The sequence below is a fragment of the Loxodonta africana genome, chromosome 1, assembly GCF_030014295.1.
Source record: "Loxodonta africana isolate mLoxAfr1 chromosome 1, mLoxAfr1.hap2, whole genome shotgun sequence".
Classification (NCBI taxonomy): Eukaryota; Metazoa; Chordata; class Mammalia; order Proboscidea; family Elephantidae; genus Loxodonta; species Loxodonta africana.
Genome location: NC_087342.1, coordinates 45,028,108 through 45,053,926, shown reverse-complemented (window position 1 = coordinate 45,053,926; position 25,819 = coordinate 45,028,108). Strand labels below are relative to the sequence as shown.

Sequence of the window (25,819 nt, the reverse complement as noted above, 5' to 3'; positions counted from 1 at the left end):
CTGCATGAGTCTCCTTCTCAGCTGACCTGCAGATGCACTAGGAAGTACAGCTGAGCTGCCCAGCGAAGTCTAGCTTAGATCAGTCAACTCCAGCTAACCCTTGAATACATGATAAACAATAAATTGTTGTTTAAGTCACTGAGCTTTGAGGTAGTAAAATATCTTAATTTACAACTTTTTCAGGGCAGTAAACCAGAGGGTAGGTAGAGGAACTTGACTAAAATTGTGGGTCTCCTGTGTAGGGCCATTTCAACAAATATCTTAAGAGTACAAGTCATTCCCTTTCAAAAAGAAGCACTGGAAGAACAAATGTCACATATCCTTCAGACAGAGGGGCTCACATACAACTGGAACCCATTAGGATGTACGTTAGGAACAAAACAGGGCCAGAGAGAGAGAAGAAAAGACAGTAGAGTCAACAAGACTCGTGATTGACTGCATGTGAGGGGCCCAGGAAGTGGGGGTGAAGGACTCTAGGAAGTTTCTGGCTTAGGTACCTGAGTGTATGGAGGGCTACTAGCTGAGACAAAAAGAGGCACCGTCTGAAGATTTCCTCTCCTGCTGGGTTCAAACAACTTCAAATTGAAGCAGACTAGAAGCTATGAATTTATCTTTCAGTTCCAAAGGTTGAAAATATTACTTCTGTTTACTCAATTTACAAAAAATCACTGGAATAAAACAACCTGATTAATTCTTGTGAAGAGATTTTACCTGTATCTTTCTGTAGAACAAATATATTGCTTCTATACGTTAAGCCTTCTGTACGTAACATCGTCGATTGTGGGAGGGAGTGGTAAAGAAAAATGTCTATTTTAGTAAAAGGAGGCATGGAATAAAAACAAAAATTGGTAGGGGGTGGAGCCAAGATGGCAGATTAGTCAGATGCACCATATCATCCTTCTACAGCAAAGACCCAAAGAAACCAAGTGAAGCAGATGCAAATAATCCTGGAACCATGAACAACAAAAAAGAAGAATAAAGAATCAAACTGAACATCGACTGGAAAGAAGTATTGAATGAATGCAACAAATGAGGAGTAATATGGAATTGGGGGCTCTGTTTTTTTTTTTTTTTCTTTGCCAGCCATCCTGGCTCAACATAGCCATCTTAGGACAAAGCCAGTAGCAACCCCAGGTGTAGAACTCCAGGAGGCAACTTCATGGCATTCTCATAACAGACAGAGAATTTGTATAAGCACACCTGGAGAGAAGCAAGGTGAGTGGATCATGATCCAGATCTAAGGAAGGAAAACACAAAAAGGAGAGCAAGAATTACAAGATCAGGGAGGGTGCCAGGATCAAGAGCCAGGAATACTCATGAGCAGCAGTCCCTGACCTCTGGAGTGAGTGGTGCACACGAGGAGGTGGATCCACAGAGTATCAGCAGGAGGCCTTCCACCCAACTGGACCCTGGGTGGACTGCCCCTCTCCTCACACGAGGTCACACATTCAGCCACTGCCCCACCCACCCGTAAACAGGTGGCGAGGGCTCCAGAGCAGCCAGACTCACGACCAGAGTAACATGCCCATCCAGCCTGCCCAAATGCATCAAAACAAAACCAGGACACAGCAAACAAACATACAATTAATAAATAAATGTAATAACACCTTAATGCCTCAAAACAACCAAAAACCCATTGCCATTGAGTTGATCCTGACTCATAGCAACCCTATAGGATAGGGTAGAACTGCCCCATAGAGTTTCCAAGGAGTGCCTGGTGGATTTGAACTGCCCACCTTTTGGTTAGCAGATGTAGCTCTTAACCACTACGCCATCAGGGTATCCCTCAAAACAACAGACAATATCAAATCACCTAAAGAAGCAGGATAAGATGGCTCCAACAACTGACCAAAATAAAGAACCAGAAAACCTCCCTGAGGAAGAAATGGTAATGGAACTACCTGGTAAGGAATTAAAAAAACTTTATATATAAGGTCCTCCAAGAGATCAAAGAAAACACAGATAAAACCAAGGAAAACACATACAAAATACTAGAAGAATTCAGGAAAACAATACAAGAACAAAATGACAATTAGAAACCATCCAAAAACAGCAATTAGAAATTGAAAAGATTAACAATAAAATTTCAGAAATAGACAATTTAATGGAAGAACATAGGAGAAGAATTGAGTCAACGGAAGACGAAATGAGTAAAATATAGGACAAATCCCTCGACACTATCAGAAAAAAGAATGAAGAACCAACACTACTCAAACTATTCCAGAACATGGAAAAAGAAAGAATACTTCTGAATTCATTCTATGAAGTCAGCATAACCCTGATACCAAAGCCAAGCAACAAAACCACTAAAAAAGAAAATTACAAGCCAATATCCCTCAGGAATATAGATGCCAAAATTCTCAACACAATTCTAGCCAATAGAATTCAACATCATATTTAAAAAAAAAAAAAAAAAGCATCATGAACAAGTGAACTTCACACCAGTTATGCAAGGATGGTTCAACATTAGAAAATCAATTAATATAATACACCACATAAATAAAACATAGGTCAAGAACCACATGATCATTTCAATCAATGCAGAAAAGGTATTCGATAAAGCCCAACACACGTTCCTGATTGAAAAAAAAAAAAAACTCTCAGTAAGATAGGAATAGAAGGGAAATTCCTCAACATAATTAAGGGTATATATACAAAACTAAGAGCCAACATTATTCTCAATAAAGAAAGATTGAGAGCATTTGCCTTCAGAATGGGAACCAGACAAGATGCCCTTTATCACCAGCTTATTCAAAATTGTACTGGAAGTCCTTGCTACAGCAATAAGGCAAGAAAAGAAATAAAAGGCATCCAAAATGGTAAGGAAGAAGTAAAACTATCCGTATTCGCAGATGGCATGATCATATGCACAGAAAATCCCAGCAACTCCACAAGAAAGCTACTGGAACTAATAGAAGGATTCAGCAAACTGACAGGGTCCAAGATCAACATACGAAAATCAGTTGGATTCCTGTACAATAACAAAGAGAACCCTGAAAAGGAAATCAGGAAAACAATACCATTTACAATAACCCACAAAAAGATAAAATATGTAGAAATAAATCTAACTAGGGATTAAAAGACTTATACAAAGAAAACTAAGAAACACTACTGCAAGAAACCAAAAGAGACCTACATAAATGGAAAAACACACCATGCTCATGAATAGGAAGACATAACATTGTGAAAATGTCAATAGTACCCAAAATAGTCTACAAATATAAGGCAAGACTGATCCAAATTCCAACAGTATTCTTTAGTGAAATGGAAAAATTAATCACCAACTTTATACAGAAAAGAAAGAGGCCCCGAATAAGCAAAGCATTACTGAAGTAGAACAAAATAGGAGGTCTCACACTCCCCAATCTCAGAAACTACTATACAACTGCGGTAGTCAAAATAGCCTGGTACTGGTACAACAACAGACACATGGACCAATGAAACACAATTGAGAATCTACAAGTAAATCCATCCACCTATGGACAGCTGATCTTCAACAAAGCGTCAAAGTCCATAGCAGAAACTATAGCAGAAAAAGTCTCTTTAACAAAAGGTGCTGGCAAATATCCATTTGCAGAAAAATGAAACAAGATCCATACATTACACTATACAAAAAAAACTAACAGAAAATGGATCAAAGACTTAAATGTAAAACTTAAAACTATAAAGATCATGGAAGAAAAAATAGGAACAGCACTAGGGACCCTAATTTACAGCATAATTAGAACACAAAACATAACTAAAAATATACAAACAGGAGAAGGTAAACCAGATAACTGGGATCTCCTAAAAATTAAACAATTATGCTCATCAAAAGACTTCTCCAAAAGAGTAAAAAGAGAACCTACAGACAGGGAAAAAAATTGAGGCTATGACATATCAGACAAGGGCCTAATCTCTAAAACTTATAGGAAACTCCAACACCTCAACAGCAAAAAGACAAACAATCCAATTAAAAAATGGGCAAAGAACATGAACAGACACTTCACTAATGAAGACATTCAGGTAGCTAACAAACACATGAAGAGACGCTCGTGATCATTAGCCATTAAAAACCCAAACCCATTGCCGTCAAGTAGATTCCGACTCATAGCGACCCTATAGGACAGAGTAGAACTGCCCCCATAGAGCTTCCAAGGAACACCTGGTGGATTTGAACAGCCAAGCTTTTGATTAGCATTAGCTATTAAAAAAAAAAAAATTTTTTTTTGCTATTAGAGAGATGCAAATCAAAGCTACAATGAGATATCATCTCACCTCGGCAACAATGGCACTGATCCAAAACACAGAGAACAACAAGTGCTGGCAAGGTTGTGGGGAGATTGGAACTATTATACACTGCTAGTGGGAATGTAAAATGGTAAAAACCACTACGGCTCTTCCTTAAAAAGCTAGAAATAGAATTACCATAAAAAAAAATATGATCCAGAAATCCCACTCCTAGGAATATATACTGGAGAAATAAGAGCCATCACACGAGTAGACATATGCACACCCATGTTCATTGCAGCATTATTCACAATAGCAAAAAGATGGAAACAACCTAAATGCCCATCAGTGGAGGAATGGATAAGCAACCGATAGTACATACACACAATGGAATACTACACAACAATAAAGAACAATGATGAATCCGCAAAACATCTCACATCATAGATGAACCTGGAAGACATTATACTGAGAAAAAGAAATCAATCACAAAAGGACAAATATTGTATGAGACCACTATTATAGTAAGTCAAGAAAAGATTTACACACAAAGAAACAATTTTTGATGATGGTCACCAGGGAGGGGAGGGAGGGAAAATCACTAATTAGATAGTAGACATGTGTTAAGTTTGGTGAAGGAAAAGGCAATACACAATACAGAGGAAGTCAGCACAATTTGTCCAACGCAAAGGAAGACACTAAGAGGAACACACACACACACACAAAAGGCAACCACAGTAAATACTATAACCAACCCTAAAACAACAGTAAAAATGAACAGTAATTTAAAGCAGATACACAGGTAGATATGTATGCTGAATAGGCATTGAAGAGAGTATAGCAGTACACCCATGTACATACATAGGTTTGGCTGTGGATATTTTTACATACATATTTGTATGTACAGCATGTATATTCATATATATAATATAGCATCAAGTTGGCACAGTCATAGAAGCTTCCTAGACACGAACAAACACCTCATGGGATTGAATTGCTGGGGCTAAGGGCTAAGGGCCATGGTCTCAGGGGACATCTAGGTCAATTGGCATAACATAGTTCATAAAGAAAATGTTCTACATCCTACTTTGGTGAGTGGTGTCTGGGGTCTTAACAGCTTGCAAGTGGCCATCTAAGATATAACTATTGGTATCATCCTGTCTGGAGCAAAAGAGAATGAAGAAAACTAAAGACACAAGGAAGCAAAGGACTAATGGACCACATGAACCACAACCACCACTAGCCTGAGACTAGAACTAGATGGTGCCCGGCTACCATCACCGACTGCTCTGACCGGGATCACGATGAAGGATCCCAGACAGAGCAGAAGAAAAATGTAGAACAAGATTCAAATTCACAAAAAAGACCAGACTTATTGGTCTGACAGAGACCGGAGAAACCCCTGAGACTATATCCTCCAAGACACTCTTCGAACACAGAACTGAAGCCACTCCCCAAGTCCACTTTTCAGCCAGAGATTAGATAGGTCTATAAAACAAACAGTAACACCCCTGAGGAATGCCATTCTTAGTTCAATCAAGTATATAAGACCAAATGGGCAACACCTGCCCAAAAGCAAAGATAAGAAGGCAGGAAGGGACAGGAAAACTGGACAAATGGACACAGGGAACCCAGGGTGGAAATGGGGAGAGTGCTAACATACTACAGGGACTGCAGTCACTGTCAGGAAACCATTTGTGTATAAATTATTGAATGGGCAGCTAATGTGCTCTGTAAACTTTCACCTAAACTACAACAAAATGTTAAAAAAAAAAAAAAAAAAAAACTGGGAATGCTGGCCTACCTGTTTGGCCTCCTGGTTCTAAGACTGAAACTAAAATGTGCAGTAAATGTAAACAAGTACACCCAAGTACACAGGAAGTATATATATCATAACAAAATGAGCTGCTTTTTAAAAGCACTTCATGCAAACTGTGATTTACTTTCTAGATTAAAGAAATTATTTTGGGGGAGGCCAAGGTATAAATATAACAGCAGCTGAAGAAAAGATAGGGCTCAAAAAACAGAAGGAAGCATAAAAAAAAACTGCTGTCTTTGAAAAGGAACTCTCTCTGGACCCACCCACAGTAATGGACAAGAAGTTCCTTCATGAACATGGTCTAAACCCAGACTGTACAACCTTAGCTGAAGACAGCCATCATGGCCCGTCTGAAGAACAGTTTTTAAAGTCTGACATGTAAACTGTACCAGTGGCTCCATGACAGGAGCCCAGCATATGATTTGGAAGCCACACAAATCAACAACGCCCTCTGGATCATTGGGATGGGCACGTTTGGCGAGATGAAGTTGGCAAAGTCCATGTAGATCTTCATTATGAACAAAAGGAACCGCCAATGAAGGGGGACTTGGCTATGTGAATCACCAGAGTCCACAGATGACCCAACACTCATCTGGTTTTTGCCAGTAGTTAAAAAAGGATCCAGAGAAAAATTGGAACTTAGTAGAGAAAGCAATGATTTATGATATAGCGAGCTTCTGTCTTAACGTTTTCCTAGAATCAATATGGATGGTGGCTCGACTCACCTCTAAAACAGGATCTTCACTTTTCATTCAGTCTTTCTGCATCCCTGATGAGTACTTCAGGGAACAGTAGTGAAAACTGCATCTCATGTCGATGTCCTTTCAGGGAGTAAGATGGATGCTGTTGGTTTTGCTCAAGGGCAAAGCTTTAAATCCAAAGACCCCGAAGAGAGAACCCAGAAGAACTCTCAGAGATAAATCAGGCTGTGTTCTTTACTCAAAGGGACCATTCATACCACCATGGCTACGGCAAACGAAACCAGTGGCTTGCTGTCTTGAAATTAGGCCACAAGAAATTGTTGACACCAATAGAGCTGGAATTGACATTTGTTGGAGGCTTTCTGAACCATCTGGTCTCAGACTGAGCATATCTGCACTGCTCACAACGTGCCCATGTTAATAATTAAGCATTCTGGCTGCATCTCCCCAGAGAAGTGAGACTTCCAAGGATAAGTTGGCTCAGCAGGAAAACAAAGAATCCAGCTTCCTATAAATCATCCATGTCCTTTTCCTACTACAGGGATAAGCTTTCTTAGAAAATCCAATGATACTAAGTAGAACCCCTGTTTCTATCATTAGCCAGAAAGTTACTTTATTTACTTAACATTGTTAAAAACATTTCCATAGAACTTCCTGTCAATTCATGTGAATTCATCTGTCTCGAATGGAGAGAGAGTTAATAAAATACAGTTCTAGGTGTTTAAAGGAGTGTTTGATTTAGGTGCACGTATGTGATACACACAGCACAAACAAGATGTATGATCACAGGCTACAGCATTAATGCAAAGAATCCTGCTGAGATTTGTCAGATATACTCTTCCACTCAGAACTCAAACATGTCATATATTTAGGATTATTAATTTGCCAGATTTTAGCAAGTATTTCAAGATTTAAAACATAGCCTTGCACTTCCTTATGGCACCCTATAATTTGACACACTAAATAAAGTCTTGCTCAGAAGGGGAGAAAGATACCTCAGTAACTCAGCCTGCTAAAAGTGAAAAAAAAAAGCATTTCTTAAAGGAAAAAAAAAAAAAGAAGGAAGAGAGGATGGTGTGATGGAAAGTACAGGGCTGGTGGAAACAATCACAGGACCCCTAAAGACCTCCCCAGCTCTAAGAGCCTGCACTCCAGTTAAATCAAAAGGAAGGAAACCATTCTGGAGACCCTCTGAAGGTCATTGGAATGATTAGCAGAAAATCTTCAGGGCAGAGTCCCCCGCATGATTGGACTTGTCTTTTGTGGATGTTTGGCACTGTTTTGGGTGAGCCAGAGCTTTCAGTCCCAGTCATGTTTCATGAGAACCAGCACTTGGGATTAACTGGGCGGTGAAGCCAGCCGGGTCCTCTCAAAAGGCACAGGAAGCTCCTCAGGGGAAGCCCTTGGCTTCTGGGAGTCCGCATCAGCCCCTGGTCCAGATTCTGACCCAGCAAGTGTGTTACCAATTTTTCCTGAACTGAAAACCCTTTCTCTGGCTTCTGACATTTCTAAAGCAGAATGTGGACCCAGCTGGAAAAGAAAGGGGATCTTCATCTCTTGTTGACCGAGCATAACTTCACTCACATGTTCACCCAACAGGAATTTGGTTTAAAAGAAAGTTCTGAATGTTTTGAGGGAAAAATGAGCAGTTTGGGGTGGAGACATGCCATGGACCAGAATGAACCAGGGGTCTCTGCCCCTGAGAATCTTACTTCATTTTTGGGAAGATCATCATGTGTAGAACAACTAGGAGATGACCAGTGCAAGGCTGGCTACAAGAGCGAGAATAGCGTGGACTGGAGATTATCATCACAGAAATCCCTGGACTAAGGTGAGCCTCAAGGAGAGAGAAGTGTTGAGCAGAAAGGAGAGACGAGAACATACTACCAGGACCATGTGAGGGCAGGCACACAGATGAGTAAGCTCTGGAACGGGGGGGGCAGTAGAGGTTTTTTATTGAGAAAATAAAGATAGGTCAATAAGGGAACCCCAAGGTGTGGATAGCAGAGAACGTCATTCATTCATTCACTCATCTTCCAGTTGTGCCTCTTCCTGGCAATGTGATCCCAGGTAAATAACTTCTCTAAGCTTCTATTCCCTCATCTATAAAATGGATTTAATTGAACACCTACCTTACAGGGTTGTTATAAAGATTTCAAAAGCAGAATGCATATAAACTTCATCCACCATGTTTAGCATCAAGCAAGGAAGCAACAGTGGTTAGCTGCTTTATCATTCCTTCTAGAAACTGTGTCAGACACTGTTATGGATTGAATCATGTCCCCCAAAAATGTGTATCAACTTGGCTAGGCCATGACTCCCAGTATTGTGTGGTTGCCCACCCATTTTGTGATCAGATGTGATTATCCTATGTTGTAAATCCTAACCTCTATGATGATAATGAGGCAGGATTAGAGGCAGTTACGTTAATGAGGCAGGACTCAATCTACAGGATCAGGTTGTATCTTGAGTCAATCTCTTTCGAGATATAAAAGAGAAGCGAGCAGAGAGCAGAAGGACTTCCTACCACCGAGAATGAAGAACCAGGAGGGGAGTGTGTCATTTGGACCCAGGATCCCTGTGCTGAGAAGCTGCTAGACCAGGGGAAGATTGATGACAAGGACCTTCCCCCAGAACTGACAGAGGGAGAAAGCTTTCCCCTGGAGCTGGCACCCTGAATTCAGACTTCTAGCCTCCTTGACTGTGAAAGAATAAATTTCTCTTTGTTAAAGCCATCCACTTGGGGTATTTCTGTTATAGCAGCACTCGATGACTAAGACAGACACCTCAGGGGATGTAGAAACAAATGGACCAGATGTGGATTCTTCTCCTAATTACAGTGTACACACTGCCCAGGTTGTGGCCTCCTGCTGGCTCAAGGGGAGAGGGAAGAAACCCATGACCCACTCCCCCAAACTTTTGATAGATGGTGGATTAGTGCCTGTCACCCACCAAACAGGTAACTGTGGGCAGGAGTGAGGTGTTGGCAAAAGCCTGGAAGTCTGGGAGAAATCCTTTGTGGAATCCACGAGTGGAGAAGAGGTGTTTCCCAGCCCCATCCCCCAACTGGTGACTGAGTAAAATAATCCAGATAAGCGGTGTCACCTCCTATGGGTCTCTAACCAATAAGGAAATCAGCCATTCCCCCTTACCAAGAAGGAACTGTAACTGAAAAGTTATAACACAAGGGGTTCTGCTCACCATTGCCCTTGATGGTACATGTCTCCGGGTGACATCCACACCCCCACAGAAGTCCAAGTGCTGACCATGACTGCAGTATGCACTGTTTCCAGTTTTGACCACGACAAGTAACACTTATCTTAGTTCCCTAGGGCCGCTGTAACAGAAATACCACAAGTGGTGGCTCTAAAGAACAGAAATTTATTTTCCCACAGTTTTGGAGGATAAAAATCCAATGCAGGGTCTCACCTGGGTCAATTCCTTGTTGGGTGCCCCGGGCAATCCTTGGTTAGTGGCCATCCTCACATGGAAAGTATCTTCCCCAGGATGTGCCCACCTCCCTGTCTAATCTGCTGCGTTTATAACTCAGAAGTCGTTAGGTTTAGGACACAGCCTGCGTAGGTATGGCCTCATTAACATAACAAAGAAAACCCTATGTCCAAACAGGATTACATCCACAGGTATAGGGGTTAGGACTCCAACACATATTTTGGGGGGACACAATTCAATCCATAACAGCACAACTATAAATATTCTTGTACATGTGACTTGGTACACACATGTACACCTTTCTGTACATACATGGAGTTACTCATCAAGGGGTATGTGTATATTCACCTTCAGTAGATGCTGCCAAACATGTTTTCAAAGTGACAGTTCGACTACAAGGGTGTTTTTAGGCGTATTTGCCTGTGAGGGGGGAGTTGACGTAAAGAGATTGTTTTAGGTTCCTAGGACTGTCGTGCAAAATACCCCAAACTGTGGCAGCATCGCTGTGATTTCTGCCTGTGCTTCATAGGACAGTCTTCCCTCTGTATCTCGCTCTGTCTCTGTCTCTGTGTCTGTCTGTGTCTCTGTATGTGTCTCTGTCTCTGTGTCTCTGTCTCTTTGTGCCTGTCTCTGTGTATCTCTGTCGGTCTCTGTGTCTCTGTGTATGTCTATGTCTCTGTCTCTGTGTATCTCTGCTTGTGTCTCTGTCTCTGTGTGTCTCTGCCTCTGTTTCTCTGTCTCCATGTGTCTCTGTCTCTATGTCCCTGTCTCTATGTTTGTCTCTGTGTTTTTCTGTCTGTGTGTCTGTGTCTCTATTTGTGTCTCTGTCTTTGTGTCTCTGCCTCTCTGTCTCTGTGTGTCTCAGAGGCAGAGACACAGAGGCAGAGACACAGACACACGGAGACAGAAAAACACAGAGACAAAGACGGACACAGATACACAGAGACATGGACAGAGACACACAGAGATAGAGAAACAGACACAGAGACATACATAGAGACAGAGACACAGAGACAGGGACATAGAGACAGAGACAGACACACAGATACACAGAGACAGACACACTCTGTATCTCTGACTCTGTCTCTATGTCTCTGTCTGTGTCTCTGTGTATCTCTCTTTATGTCTCTATCTCTGTCTCTGTGTCTCTGTGTTTGTCTCTGTGTGTCTCTGTGTATCTATATTTGTGTCTCTGTCTTTGTGTGTCTATGTCTGTGTCTCTGTGTGCCTGTCTGTGTCTCTCTGTGTCTCTGTGCATCCCTGTTTCTTCTCCTCATCTTACAAGGACACCAGTCAGAAAGAGATCAGGGCCCAAACTAATGACCTCATCTGAACTAATTCCATCTGCGAGGACCCTGTTTCCAAATAAGGTCACATTCACAGGCAGTGGGGTTAAGACTCAACCTGTCTCTCTTCGGACAGAGCTCAACCCACAACAGGGGCGGAATAGATGGACCAGCTCCACATGAAGAAGCCCTCTGCTGTGGGGGACAGCAGCCTTCATCCAAAGACCTCTCCTGCCCTCCACATGAGGAAACAGAGGCAGAGCCACCCAGCACATCCAGTCCCTACAGCCCCCACCAAGAGTCTCTTGTGCCCAGCCTGGGCATTCTGAGTTTCAGTTACATTGAGGAAAACAGCATTTTGTCACCTCTGTGGAGCTGGCTGCGGTTTGGAGAAGAAAGGAAGACGAAAGTGACAGTGCAGTGAAGGTATCTAGAGATGTGGATTAGGAGTTGTCCACGTCATGGTCTCACTGTTAGATGCAGGCTCCGTGAGAGCCAAGCCCCATCTCACTCCCCATGGTGCACACACTGCCCACACTGGGCCCGACACAGCGAGAGCACCACCAGCACTTACAGAAAGACTGGAGAGCTTTCCTAAGAGCTGAGGAAGTGCCTGCTCTGTGGTATAAAAAGAATTAGACATACTGTTTCCCATGGCATTTGCATCATCTTTATAACAGAACAGAGAGTTCAAGACAGATTTTTGGAGGACAGACAGAAGGAAAATAAGCCCCAATGGAGACTGAAAAGGAGCAGCTTAGAGAGGAAGAAGGAGTAGAGGGTGGCCACAAAGACCAAGATAGAGCTTTCAAAGATGGGGTGTGCAGCAACATTGAGGAGTAGTCAGCAAAAACAGTTGCTCCAGACAGGGGTGATCATCTCTGAAGAAGCCGTTTAAGGAAATGCCAGGGACGTTGTATAAATTGCACCAGAGCCACATGTAGTGCAATACCCATGCCATCACGTGTATAACAAGAAACAAATGGCAGGTATTCTACGAGGTAACGGGAACAGCTTAGCTGACTGGCACATTTCGGGCTACTATGACTTGTTCCCCAAATTAGGAAATTCATTTATTCTTCCTGCCTTCAGAGGAAGCCAGATAATGTTTATTTTCAGAATGAAATCATTAAAAACCAATGGCAGAAGCCAGAGGGAGAAGAGAAAGATGTTGCTTGTCACTTCACAGATCATTTCTCTCTTTGCTCACAATCTGGGTATGGAAGAATTACTGCCCCTTTTGCAAGTGTGGAAACTCATGCTCACTACACTTGACAACACACGGCTCAAGGGGGGCCAAGCTGGTGTCAATTCTGGGTCAGGCAGACCTGGCGCCTGTATGTCCTCCACATGCCAGACCACCACCCCCTGGCAGCTAAGAATCCTTCTTTACCAACGTTGTGGCTGACAAGCTTTTATATACTTACCAGTGATAGGATTTTTAAAATCTAATCTTTTATTGTTATGACTTTTTATTTTGAAATCGTTTAAGGCTCATAAGTTGCAAAAACAGTACAGAGACTTCCCACAAGCCCTTCATTGAGCTTCCCCCAATGACAATATATTACCTAACCATAGTGCACTGTCAAAGCCAGGAAACTAACATTGGTACTGGACTATTAACTCAGGGATTCTCAGCCTCAGCACTACCGACATTTTGGGCTCTATAATTCTTTGTTTTGTGGGCTGTCCTGAGTACTGCTGATATTCAGCAGTATCCCTAACTCCTACCCACTAGATATCAGTAGTATCTCCCAGCTGTGACAACCAAAAATGTCTCCAGACTCAATGTTAGGTTTTAAAGTGCAAAATAAGCCAGACACTTGCTTTAAATTCTTTATTCAAATCAAGACTTTGGGTTCAGCCATTTTTAGGTTAAACACGTACAGAAAAATAACCATACAGCAGAAAGGCAAACAGAAAGTGCAAAAAAAACACAACAGCAAAAAGCAGTCCTCAAAGCTGAAGACATTTTCAAACCTCAAAGCTGTCACTAACTTTTTAAAAAATCAAGGAGACACGCTAGGGCTGGTTTGGGTACAGTAGTTCTCAGTTTAAGTAAATACTGTAAAAAACCACATTCGCAGACATCTGTTACTTGTCCGCAACATTCCATGGAGCACATTTCTCAAGCAACTCTTAAAACTGAGGTCAACGAGGTTATCTTCTCTCACATTATTAGAAGGAACTGTGAAGAATTCCATGTAGTCACATAAAGGCATACTGTAGAAAATGGTGTCCCACCCTTGCCGCTGCTGCACAGATGATAAAGAGGTGTCTGGCCCATTCGGGGTGCTTAGGAGGCAGACACCGCCAGCAAGAGTGGAAGGCCGCTGGGCGCCCACCCTCACCCCACTCCCAGATGTGGCTGGGAACCTCATTAGCTCCCATTGGCAAGTCAGAGCCTTGCACAGGCAACACCCCTAGAGAGCCTAGGGAACCTTTGGACTTGCAGACACACACCTAGTTAAGCTAAACTGCATTTTCAGACCCTGAAGAAATGACTTGGACATGAAGAAATGACTTGGCATGGCAACAGACCTTAGTAATGGAGGGTTCTGGGGTAACACGAGGTCACACTTGGATTTGTTACTCACAGAGGGAGCCATTACACATGAAATTGGGTCTCCTGCCCTATAATCCCAACCTCAGCTTTCACATAATGAAGAATTCAGTGCAGGTGTCCACCATCACCTCTTAGGCATGTGCCTACAGAAAACGTTGCTGAATCATTACAGAATCCCTGGGCTCTACCATATTTATCCAAACAGGGCTGACTCTGTAAGAGAGATTTTTCCTGAGTCTAAACCAATGGGATGTGGCAGAGGCAAAAGTGTGTGCACAAAAGCTACTGCCCTCAATTCTCACACCTGCCACCCGCTGCACTTCAGCCAGGCCAGGTTTGCAGTGATGGGGGAGGACAAACCATCTGCAGGCCAGCAGGCAGGCCCTCAGGTATGCCCTCCGCCTTCTCACAGCAGGGCTTTCGATTGGTGCTCAGGAGGGGCAGGTAGTGGCCTCAGACAGTCTGCATCTCTACGATCCATTTTGAAGGTGCTATCTCCTGCTGCCAAAATCCAGTCTTCAGGGACATGTTGCACCAGTTCATTTTTAGTCCAAAATAATTCAAGATGCTGGTAACAGAAGCAATATCTAGTTTGGATTTTGTGGGAAGAGGGTCTCACAAACCTTTCTAAACGTGCACTAAGTTATTTTTTTCCAAAAGAACATATTGCGTATTTGTCTGAAGTTTAATATCCAAGTATATTTGTATCTATTGATATCCTGGAACCTTCAAACTCAATCGCATTTGTAATTTTAAAATCTTAATACAGCAAACAGAGCCTCACTAAAACTGTGTACATAAATCTTGACATGGGTGACACACAGACTCGTGTCTTCTGGCTGAAAAGTGTAATAGCAAAAACAAGATGCCTAAAGCCTATACATGAAAATACAGCTACTCTTTAACCAGTCTGGAAGTAACACCAATGGATTGGTGTTATTTAAAGTGGTTAGGAATATAAATTTACCACGTATCTTTTTAAATAATGTAAAAATTTTAAACAACCTAACTCTTTTTGGGGTAGAGTGACCTCTTTCACCTACTTAGGGTATAAAAAGATGCTGCTTCAACTGCAACAGAACATTCTCCTGATAGCAAGAGTCCTTTCCCCAAAGATATCAAGGGAGGAGGTGAAACCACAGACTCTCTACAGAACACTGAAGGTGGCCCCTCTTAAAGGCAGTTTCTCATGAAACATAAAATCCTCATCTGCTTTAGTGGATGCTTCCTCCACATAACAGGCATGTAGCTATTTGTAGAAAAGCCATCTGCAGGATGTGCTCATGAATTTTTCAGCTTGGAGATTAAATGTTTCAAGCCTAGTTCACAAAATCTTCCTGCCTTCACACTTTATCCAATTCACATTTTCAGAACAAATTTCCCATTTCAGGATACATTAGGATGCTGTTTACTCTCCTTGGGAAATGACTTCAGGTAACAAGTCTCAAAGGACAGAACTGAGCAATGCCAACAATACAAACGAGAATTACTAAATACAATCAGGAAGAAATTATACTGGTCCAATTTCCTTACATGTGCGTAAGTTACTCTAAAATACCTTTGTTTAACCAGAAATGTTTGTATATATGTGGATTTCCCGGTTGAACTGGCTCTGAAAGCATTATTTAAATAGACTTTTACTATTCCATTAGATTCCCTAGGCAAATCTCACTACCACATCTTAAAAGTAAGCTCTTGATCTTTGCCATCTCAAAAAATCTACATTCAGCTGAAATGTGGCTGTTTTTTCCTTGCCGAAATTTGCCTGGTCACAGACTAGCAAGGTCAAGACACTAAACACATACAATGCAAATATAGTCTACTGAAAATATTCAAAGGTATTTAAATTCTAATGGCCTAAGGTTATCATGTTTACCCAAAGGGCAGCACGCTATTAACCAGCCCTTAGAGGATTAAAGGATCACAGTCTCCCCCCAACCAGCTAAAGTGAGTCCAGAGTAACGAGAAGACAAAGCCAGTGAGATGTGTCTACCACATCGTCTGGACAAGGAACCGGGGTCAGCCTCTCACAGAGACTCCTCAGCACCTGCCCACTCATCTGCAAGGTAGCCATGGCCACTCTGTAGGAGGGAAGGAGGGGTCACTAGGATGAGCCAGGGCTGTCAGGTTCCACCTTGCTGCCAGCCCTTGCCCTAGTGACTACAAATAGCACATTCCCCATCCCTGGAAGACCATCCAGGCTCTGGCATCATAGGAAATGGCTGGGCAGAGTTGGGCTGCAAACAGCTCAGTTTATCAGTGTTGCTTGTTAAGTTACCACATACCACAGTGCTGCTCTTTTAACCTACAAAGCCATGTCCCTGTGCCCACAACCAAAAATGCACATCTGCTTCAGTCCAGGACTCCACAGAAAAGGAAAACAGCAAAGTTCCTCCCTACGTCTGTCACTTGCACTCCTGACAAAGACTACATGGCACGGATCACAATGCCCCAAGTGGCTCCACCTTGAAGCCCTTAGGAAAAGAAACAAGCAACTGAGTCAGGGAACAAAAACGACTTATCCGTCGAGTCGAGCAAACTAAAACAAGCGAAAACTGTGCGAGAAAGCAGAAACATGGAAAATTTGTGAAGTGATGCATTAAGAATCTAACACCAAAGGTTCACAAGTGAAATGAGCAAAAAGGCTCTGCTTCAGTGGCGTCTGACATGATGTGGGGGACAGTCTCAAGAATCACAGCTATCCCAAGGAAGCCTCTCAGCCTGGGCCAGGGCAGAAGGGAGGTCACAGGAGGTGAGGGTGTGGTCAGAATGGAAAGCGCTTGGAGCGCCCGCCCACCTGACAGGGCACATTCCCCCCTGAGGCTGCCATCAAGGTTTGTTGACAATAACAGCTGCCCCATCCCCAGGCCATACTGGACTGCTGCCTTAGCTGTGACCGTTGATGCCTGTGGACAGACTCTGCAGTGTCCCCAAGGGCTCAGAGGACGCCTAGAGTCTGGCACCCACTCTGGGAGCATGGTCTTGGCCTCTCTAGTTAGAACTTGGAACCAGCTGACCACCTTGCTCCATAAACCTGAGATTCATGAAGGGAAATTTCATTCCATTCAAACATTCGCTCCATTTCTATCCACTGCTTCTGAAACTCCTTAGTGACACACATTTCGTTCAACACTGCCCGACCCAGGTGCCCCGCCTTCCCATAAAGAAGAAAACTAGACTCCCTGTCTGGTGGAGGTCAGGGTCAGGAAGTGAGCCGAGCAAAACTTCGTTTTCAATCGCTAGAGAAAGACCTTTAAGTTATTACATCTTCAAGCAGAATGGCCCTCACTTGCTCAAGTTCAGCTAAGTACTCTTGCAAAAAAGCAACAGCTATGTTGTTGGAATTTTGCTTTTGGTCTGGGTATATGTGTGTGTTTTAATTCTTTTCAGGAAATACATTCTTAAATACTTCCTCACTCCAGTCAGCATTGCCCCTTCCTTTGAAACGAACTTTTCAAAAGCAAATAGAACCTATTTTATCGTCCTTACACGTTTCATTACAAAATGTTTGCTATTAATCTACAATGAGAAATTGTCAATTTGTAAAGCTAAATTGACATTTAAAAGATGATCATTTCTAGTACTTTGAAAGGCTGTAGCCATTTGCAGAAAGACTGGGATATTCAAAATAGTTTACAAAATTCTGAACTTTTGAAAAGAAATTCTGCAAGATTATGGGGGAGAATAAGGCTAGGTTTCCCTTCCTAATCGCCTTATTCAATGTTCAGTATAAGTACTTTTAAAATTGTTTGAATTCCAAAATATATTTTTAAAACTCAATAATAGTTTTATAAGAATAGAAAATCTGCTGTACGCACCTCTTAAAAATGCCTTTCTTATCATCTGTTATTCCAGGTATGATGAGTTAACCATTTTAAAGGATATTAGACAGAAAAAAAAAAGGGGGGGATCTCTATTTTAATCCTTACGTTGGGCTTCTAATTTCATCCTAATCTTAAATAATCCAAAATAATCACATTATTACCCTATAAACCAGCATTTCCCAACTGTGTTATAGGCTATATACAATATGGGCATTTTTAAACTACAATGTACTTATAAATGCTTAAGAAAAATATGAAGTGTATTTATCTAGGTGTTATTAGACAATAATGCACTTTTAAGAAAGAAATGGTATACCAGACTCAGGAATACCTGGAAGTTTCACAAAAATGCTTGATTCTTTTGCATTTAATGACAGAAACATTATTTAGGTCTAATAATTGGTTATTCTTATTAAGTTTTTATAAGCATATGTGAATGAAACATTCATCATTTCATCAAGGTGAGCATTTTTTAAGTCTGCTTCACTCCAAGTGTAAATTGTAACTCATTAACTCCTGGTGTTTTTCCATCAATAAACTATCATTTTGAAAATTTTCCATGCCCAATTCACTTTGGGAAGCACTGTCCTAGTCAGAAGGGACATCCCCAAACCAAACTTCAAACTTAATATTTTTATAGCTTAAGATAGCACATCTTGAGGCACTGAAATATCTGACACTTTTTGTAGTTAACCAGAAATGCAGATGTTATAGACTGAATTATGCCCTCAAAAAATATGTGTTGCAAATCCTAACCTCTATGTCTGTGGTTATAATCCCACTTGGGAATGGGTTGTCTTTATTATGTTAACAAGGCAAGATTTGTGCAGGGTATATCTTGAGTCAATCTCTTTGAGATATAAAGGAGATGAAACAAGCAAGCAGAGCAGAGATGGAGTAAAACAGATGCCAAGACTCCAAGGAACCAGGAAGCAGAAGCTGAAGAGACAAGGACCTTCCTCCAGAGCCAACAGGTAGAAAGCTTTTCCCTAGTGCCAGCGCTCTCAATTTGGGCTTCAAGCCTCCTAAACTGAGAAAATAAATTTATGTTTGTTAAAGCCACCCACTTGTGGTCTTTCTGTTACAGCAGATGTGTGCTGTATTTCAGTTTTACCAATTTGTTAATACTTCTTACATGAAATCAGGCAACAGGTAGATTCCCCTCCCCAATATAGTTACAACTGCACATTTGGTGTCTTAGTATTTCTTCTAAAGAGATTACTGAGAGTAATGCAAACACTTGTAAAGTATGACCCAAAGGAGGTTTATTTCAAGTGGCAAAATCCACCAAAATCTAACTTGTCTTGGTAGTCACTGCTTTATGAAGTATAACTCTCAGGGCTTCTCTAGAACAGGGGTTGGCAAACTTTCTGTAAACAAACAGACAGTAAGTAGTTCAGGCTTCAGGGCCTGTATGGCCTCTTGCACCTATTCAACTCTGCCTTGTGGTGCTAAAGCGGCTTTACACAGTACAGAAACAAATAACCATGGCTGTGTCTGAATAAAACTTTATTTATGGACACTGAAATTTTAATTTTATATAATTGTCATGTGTCACAAAGTAGCATTCTTCTTTTGATTCTTTTTCCAACCATTTAAAAATGCAAAAACCATTCTTATCTCACAAGCCATACAAAAACAGGCTGCAGGTTGAATGTGGCCCGTGAGCTGTAGTCTGCAAACCCCTGTTCTAAAAAGCAAGAGTGAAGCTGCCCTCTTTAAAGACTACCATTCCAAAACTAAATGATTGCACTAGCCATGTGCTGGAAATTTGCAAATTGAAAAAAATAAAAAGATAAATTACCAAAGGTTGACCAAAGTGTGAAGGAATTAAGTCCTCACACCCAGACCACTCTGCTCTGTATCAGGCCCCACCGGGACTCTGTGGCTACCCATGGCCACATCATCCTGGCTTCCACAGCCACCAGCATCCGTGCCCAGCAGTCATAACACACACACCTGGTATTGAGCAGCATTTACCAGCTGGGCACTGAGAGGGACAGAGAGCCACCTGGGAGTCCAGTTTCTCTGAACAAGCAGCAGTCCAGCAGCTCTTGTGTGCTGGTCTACACCAGAAACCACCCTTACTGTATACACCCAAGTTCTACCAAATTACCCTGGCATTTTCTTTTAAGGGTGGGGCTCCTTCTACAAAGCTTTTTTTTTTTTTTTTTTGCCCAGCATGGGAAATCTGAGCCCTTCCACCCCACAGAGGTGGAATAGAAGGGAAATTTGGAAATACTGTCTATTATTAAAGTGCTATCTCGCTCATCAGCTGACAAGATCATATGTCAAGCCTCTCAAGTGCCAAGCCCAAACCAAACCTGTTGCCCTTGAGTCGATTCAGAGTCCTAGCGACCTTGTGGGACAGAGTAGAACTGCCCCAAAGGGTTTCCAAGGCTGTCATTGTTAGCAATCAGACTGCCACATCTTTCTCCGGCAGAGCGGATGGTGGGTTGGAAATGCCGACCTTCAGGTCGGCAGCCCATTGCTACAACAGCGCTCCCTCTCCCAAGTGCACGGGGGCTAAAATATAAAGTGCAGTTGAAGAGTGTGCAAGTGGCCTTTAGTTTTTTAAAGGACATTCGTACACAAACATACAAGTTGTAAATCACTTCACGCTTGGGCAAACAATTCCCAGATCACAGCTGAGAAAAGGACGCTGGTTCTCCACCCTGCACTGCCCGGGGTTTTCTCTGAGAGGTAGGGCTCAGTGCATAGGCCAGTCGCCTCCGCCCGCAGCCCGGAGCATTGCTCTGCGCGCTGTGGTGGGGGCTTCGTCGTCTCCTGTGGGTCTCCAGAAAGCTGCGAGGGCTAAAGCTCGAGGGCTCCGGGTGAGAACAAGTCCCAAGGCCCTTGGAGCCGCGATCGGAGTCAGGAGCCATTTACTTGGAGAAAACTACTGCTGAGGCCTTGGGAGTTTCTTCCCATTTTGACGCGGGGCAGGAACTCTGGAGACCCCCACCTACTAAGTTCCCACCGAGCAGCAAGCTGAGGCAGGATGGAGCTCTTCTCGCTCTCAGGATCCGTCTGGGGTGAGTTCACGGCTCAGCGGCTTCCTCTCTTCCCTGCCACGCTCCCCTGACGCCAGGCCCACGGCCAGGTCCGCCAGGGGTTGGGGACGCACCAGAGCATCGCCCGCTAGTCACCCGGGTGACAGGCGCCACCGGACGCTGGCCAGCCACTTCCCACCGTCCCCCGAGCGCCCCTGGGGCTGGCGCGGGGCCCATGTGTGGGCCTCTGTGCTTAGAGCGCGTCCGTCGGGCGCGCGAAGCGTAGTGTGTAGTTGATGCCGGAGTTGTTGTCCCAGTACTCGCCCTGCGCGCAGCGGTAGCGCACTGCGAAGTGGACAGCCGATGCCGACGCGTCCGCGTCCCCCCGGTCCTCAGACAGAAGACCCGGCGGCAGGCATAGAGAGAAATGGAAGCGCTGGGCGCCCGGCTCCTCCTCGCCATCCCCGGGCCCGGGTTCCGGCCTGGCGACCCCCGACGACGCCTCTGGCAGCTGAGGCTCCTCCGGCTTGGGCTGCAGTTCGGCAGGCACGTCCAGGAAGGAACGCCACTCGGTGAAAGTGTATCGCACAGTCACGGCCTTCGGCCCGGGACCGCCGAGCACCCGGCCTGAGCCTGTCACCTCCGCACCCCAGGGCGCCGAGCAGTCCACACGCTCCAGGCATACGCGCTGCCGCCGCAGGCGTTCGACTGCGGCTCGAGGCTCCGGGAGCTGAAAAAGCGGCTGGAGCCGGGGCGGGGCGGGCGCTGACGGGGGCGCGGCCACCTTCACCGCCGCCGCCGCCGCCGCGGCGGCCAGCAGGTCCTCGAGCTGCTGCAGGTCCTCTGCGCACATGGGGAAGCTCCGGAGGCGGGCGAGCGCGGCGGGAGGCACCTGCGGCTCCTCAGCCTCACTGAAGTGCTTCACGCTGGCCAGGCTCAGCCCCAGCGCGTCTGCGAACTGCACCCGCTTCTTGCACTTGGTGCAGCAGCCGCCAGGGCTGGACGGCTCGGCGCTGGCCCCGGCACACTCGCCGCCCTCCGTGCCCAACCCCTCGGCCTGAGGCAGCGGCTGCAATAACTTGGCCGCCTGCAAGATGGGGTGGGCGGGCAGCGAGAAGGAGCGCGCGCGGCTGCGGCGGCGGCATTCCAGCAGCTCCTCCTGCTCCCGGAGGGCGGCCTCTTCCTCCGGGGTCAGGGTGCTGGCTCCAGGCTGAGCGTCGGGGCCCAGGGCCTCAGAGAGGCTTTTGCTGTCATCGCCACTCCTCAGGCAGAGGCCCTCCAGGGCGGGCAGCTCCTCAGCCGGCGGGGGCTCTCCGAAGGGCGCGGGGCCCGGCGCCTCCAAACTTAGGAGCTGCGCCCCTGAGGCCTCCATGACGCCGTCGCGCCTGGGGACTTGTCCGAGTCGCGTTCCCCGGCTCAGGACTATCCTGTAGATTCAGCGCATCGTGCTGCCGGAAGGAGCGCGGGGCTCGCTTGGCCTTGCGCCCCGAGTCCGCCCCGGGCAGGCTGGAGAGGAGAGTGAAGGTCCACTTGGCAGACTCCGGGTTTTAGCTGCTGCTGTTTCGGGCGGAGTGGGAGGAGGATGCGGGGTCCAGAGCCGGCTTCGGGACGAGGCCGCCTCGGGATTGAATGTGCAGCAACCGCGGAGGGGCCGGACTGGGTATGCAGGCGGCGCTCCGTTCCCCACAGGTGTGCCTGGCTGTGCGCCCGGCGCGGGACCTGGAAGCCGCCCCCTGGAGGTCGGGGCTCCCCTTTGACCCCACTCACCAGCAGGTCTTAGGCCCACCCTACCAGGCGCCTCGCGGAGAACAAGAGGCTTTCGGAGACACCAGCGCGAATAGAACACCCCTAGAGATCGTCGCTTCGGCTTCCTCCTGCCGATGAAGTTGGTCCCCGGGGTCCTGTCGGGTCTGTCCTCCGGAAGGTCGCAGGACGGTCTCCTTCAGCTGTCCCCTCGGCAAGGGCGCAATGGAGGCCGACGGCCAACTCGCCTCTAGGCGGCCCGGCCCTCGCAGACCGAAAACTTGGAACTTCCTGCCTTCTCCAAACTTCAGGGTGCCACCGGGGTCCTATCCTACCTGGAAACCCGATTCGGCCCCGCACGCTCAGCTCTCGGTGGTTTTTAAAACCCGGCGCGCGGAGCAACCGACCCCACCAGCCAAGTGGCGGCGCCCGGTGGGCTTTGGCCCAGGCGGGGCGGGGCGGGGCGGGCGGGGCGGGGCGGGGCGGGGCGGGGCGGGACAAGTTAGGGGAGGCGGTAGCGGCGGAGAACTCAGAGCTGTTGGGGACATTCGCGCCGGGCCCAGGAGCACGTACCCGCCTCCCTCCCCCTCTCTCGCCCCTCCTCGCCCGGGCCCTGCTCTCCCCGCCGCCGCGCAGGGGAGGAGCTGCCGCGGGGCTGGCACCCACGCCACTGGCACCCACGCTGGAGCCCATCACCTCCCCACCGGGCCGGGCCCCCAGCGGCACAGCCCCCAACGAACCCTCATCGCCCACCCGGGCATTCAGAGGGACCAAAAGTCCAAACCACGGAAGAGGGGACAGAGGGGTGAGGAGGAGAGTGAGCCCTACCTAGGGATCGGGGAAAGTCCAAGAAATGTTTTTTTTTTTTTTTAAGCTAGCTTTACCTTGATAGATGCAGAGTGTCTCAAACTTTTCGCGCCCATCATAATCTCCTGGAGGACTCCAGCCGTAGAGTTACCAATTCAGTAGGTCTGGGATGGGCCTGAAGGATTAGAAGTGAGGCATCTAGGGTGCAGGATTTCTGGAGGCCCCAGCCCTGACCCACGCTCCTGAAGTTGTAGTCTGGGAACCACAGTTTGAGACTTATGAGGAGCCCTGGTGGTGCAGTGGTTAGAGTGCTCGCTGCTAACCAAAAGGTTGGTGGTTCCAACCTACCAGCCACTCTGCAGGAGAAAGATGTGGCACTTGGCTTCTGTAAAGATTTACAGGCTTGGAAACCCTATGGGGCAGTTCTAGTCTGTCCTAGAGGATTGCTACCAGTCGGAATAGACTCCAGGGCACACAACAGCAACAACAATGAACCTGTGGAGTCCCCTGGGTGGTATAAATGGTTAACCCCCTTGGCTGCTAACTGTAAGTTTGAAGGTGAGGCACCTAGACTGCAAGATTTCTGGAAACGACAGCACTGACCCACGCTCCTTTTTGCAGGAAACTTGGTGTAAGCTTCAAAGCCTCACAGTGTCTCTTCTGCTGCGTTCTATTCCTTCTTGTCATTAGGTGCCGTCAGGTTGGTTTGGACTCATGGTGACCCCATGTATAATAAAATGAAACACTGCCTGGTTCTGTGCCATCCTCACAGTCATTATGCTTGAACCCATTGTTGCAGCCACTGTGTCAACCCATCCTGTTAAGAGTCTTCCTCTTTTTCAGTGGCCCTCTACTTTACCAAGTAGGATGTCCTTCTCCAGGGACTGGTCTGTCCTAATAACATGTCCAAAGTATGTGAGACGTAGTTTCGCCACCCTTCCTTCTAAGGAGCATTCTGGTTGTACTTCTTCCAAGACAGATTTGTTTGATCTTTTGGCCAAAACCAAACCAAACCAAACCCAGTGCCATCGAGTCGATTCCAACTCACAGCGACCCCATAGGATAGAGTAGAACCGCCCCATAGAGTTTCCAAGGATTGCCTGGCGGATTCCAACTGCCAACCCTTTGGTTAGCAGCGGTAGCACTTAACCACTATGCCACCAGGGTTTCCTTTCTTTTGGCAGTCCGTGGTATATTCAACATTCTTCTCTAACACTGCAATTCAAAGGCATCAATCCTTCAGTCATCTCTAAGTGCCATAGTGGTTCAGTTCGGCTGCTATCCAAAAGTTTGGCAATTTGAATCCACCAGGCAGTCCTTGGAAACCCTATGAAGCAGTTCTGCTCTGTCCTATAGGTCGCTATGAGTCTGAATCGAAAACCGTTTTATTCATTGTCCAGCCTTTGCATGCATATGAGGTGATTAAAAAAAACATGCCTTGGATCAGGCACAGCGTAGTGTTCAAGGTGACATTTTTGCTTTTCACACTTTAAAGAGGTCTTTTGCAGCAGATTTGCCCAGTGCAATGCGTCTTTTGATTTCTTGACTGCTGCTTCCATGGGTGTTGATTATAGATCTGAGTAAAATGAAATCCTTGACAACGTCAATATCTTCTCCATTAATCATGATCTTGCTTATTGGTCCAGTTGTGAGGATTTTTGTGTTCTTTATGTTGATAAAAAAAAATTTTTTTTTTCTTATGTTGAAGTGTAATCCATACTGAAGGCTGTGGTCTTTGATCTTCTTTAATAAGTGCTTCAAGTCCTCTTCACTTTCAGCAAGCAAGGTTGTGTCATCTGCATAACACAGGTTGTGAATGAGTCTTCCTCCAATCCTGATGTCACATTTTTCTTTGTATAGTCCAGCTTCTCAGATTATTTGCTCAGCATATAGATTGAATAGGTATGGTGAAAGGATACACCCTTCCTGACTTTAAACCACGCAGTATCCCCTTGTTGTGTTCAAACGACTGCCTCTTGACCTATGTACAGGTCCCTCATGAGCACAATTAAGTGTTCTGAAATTCCTATTCTTCTCAATGTTATCCGTAATTTGTTGTGATCCACACAGTCGAATGCCTTTGCATGGTCAATAAAACACAGGTAAACATCCTTCTGGTATTCTCTGCTTTCAGCCAGGATCCATCTGACATCAGCAATGATATCCCTGGTTCCATGCCCTCTTCTGAATCCAGCTTGAATTTCTGGCAGTTCCCTGTTGATATACTGCTACAGCTGCTTTTGATTGATCTTCACCAAAATTTTACTTGCATGTGATATTAAGGATATTGTTCAATAGCTTCCGCATTTTGGTTGGATCACTTTTCTTTGGAATGGGAGTAAATATGGATCTCTTCCAGTTGGTTAGCCAGGTAGCTGTCTTCCAAATTTCTTGGCATAGACGAGTGACCACTTCCAGCAC

At 45.3% G+C, this 25,819-nt stretch overlaps 1 protein-coding gene across 1 annotated transcript; it reads right to left on the bottom strand.

The window, feature by feature from the left end:
• Nucleotides 1-12,462: 12,462 nt before the first annotated feature.
• PPP1R3G (protein phosphatase 1 regulatory subunit 3G) lies at nt 12,463-23,037 on the bottom strand. The gene has a single exon (XM_064280015.1). The coding sequence runs from the start codon at nt 22,218-22,220 to the stop codon at nt 21,102-21,104; it is 1,119 nt and encodes a 372-aa protein (XP_064136085.1). The 5' UTR covers nt 22,221-23,037; the 3' UTR covers nt 12,463-21,101.
• Between the last annotated feature and the right edge of the window lie 2,782 nt (nt 23,038-25,819).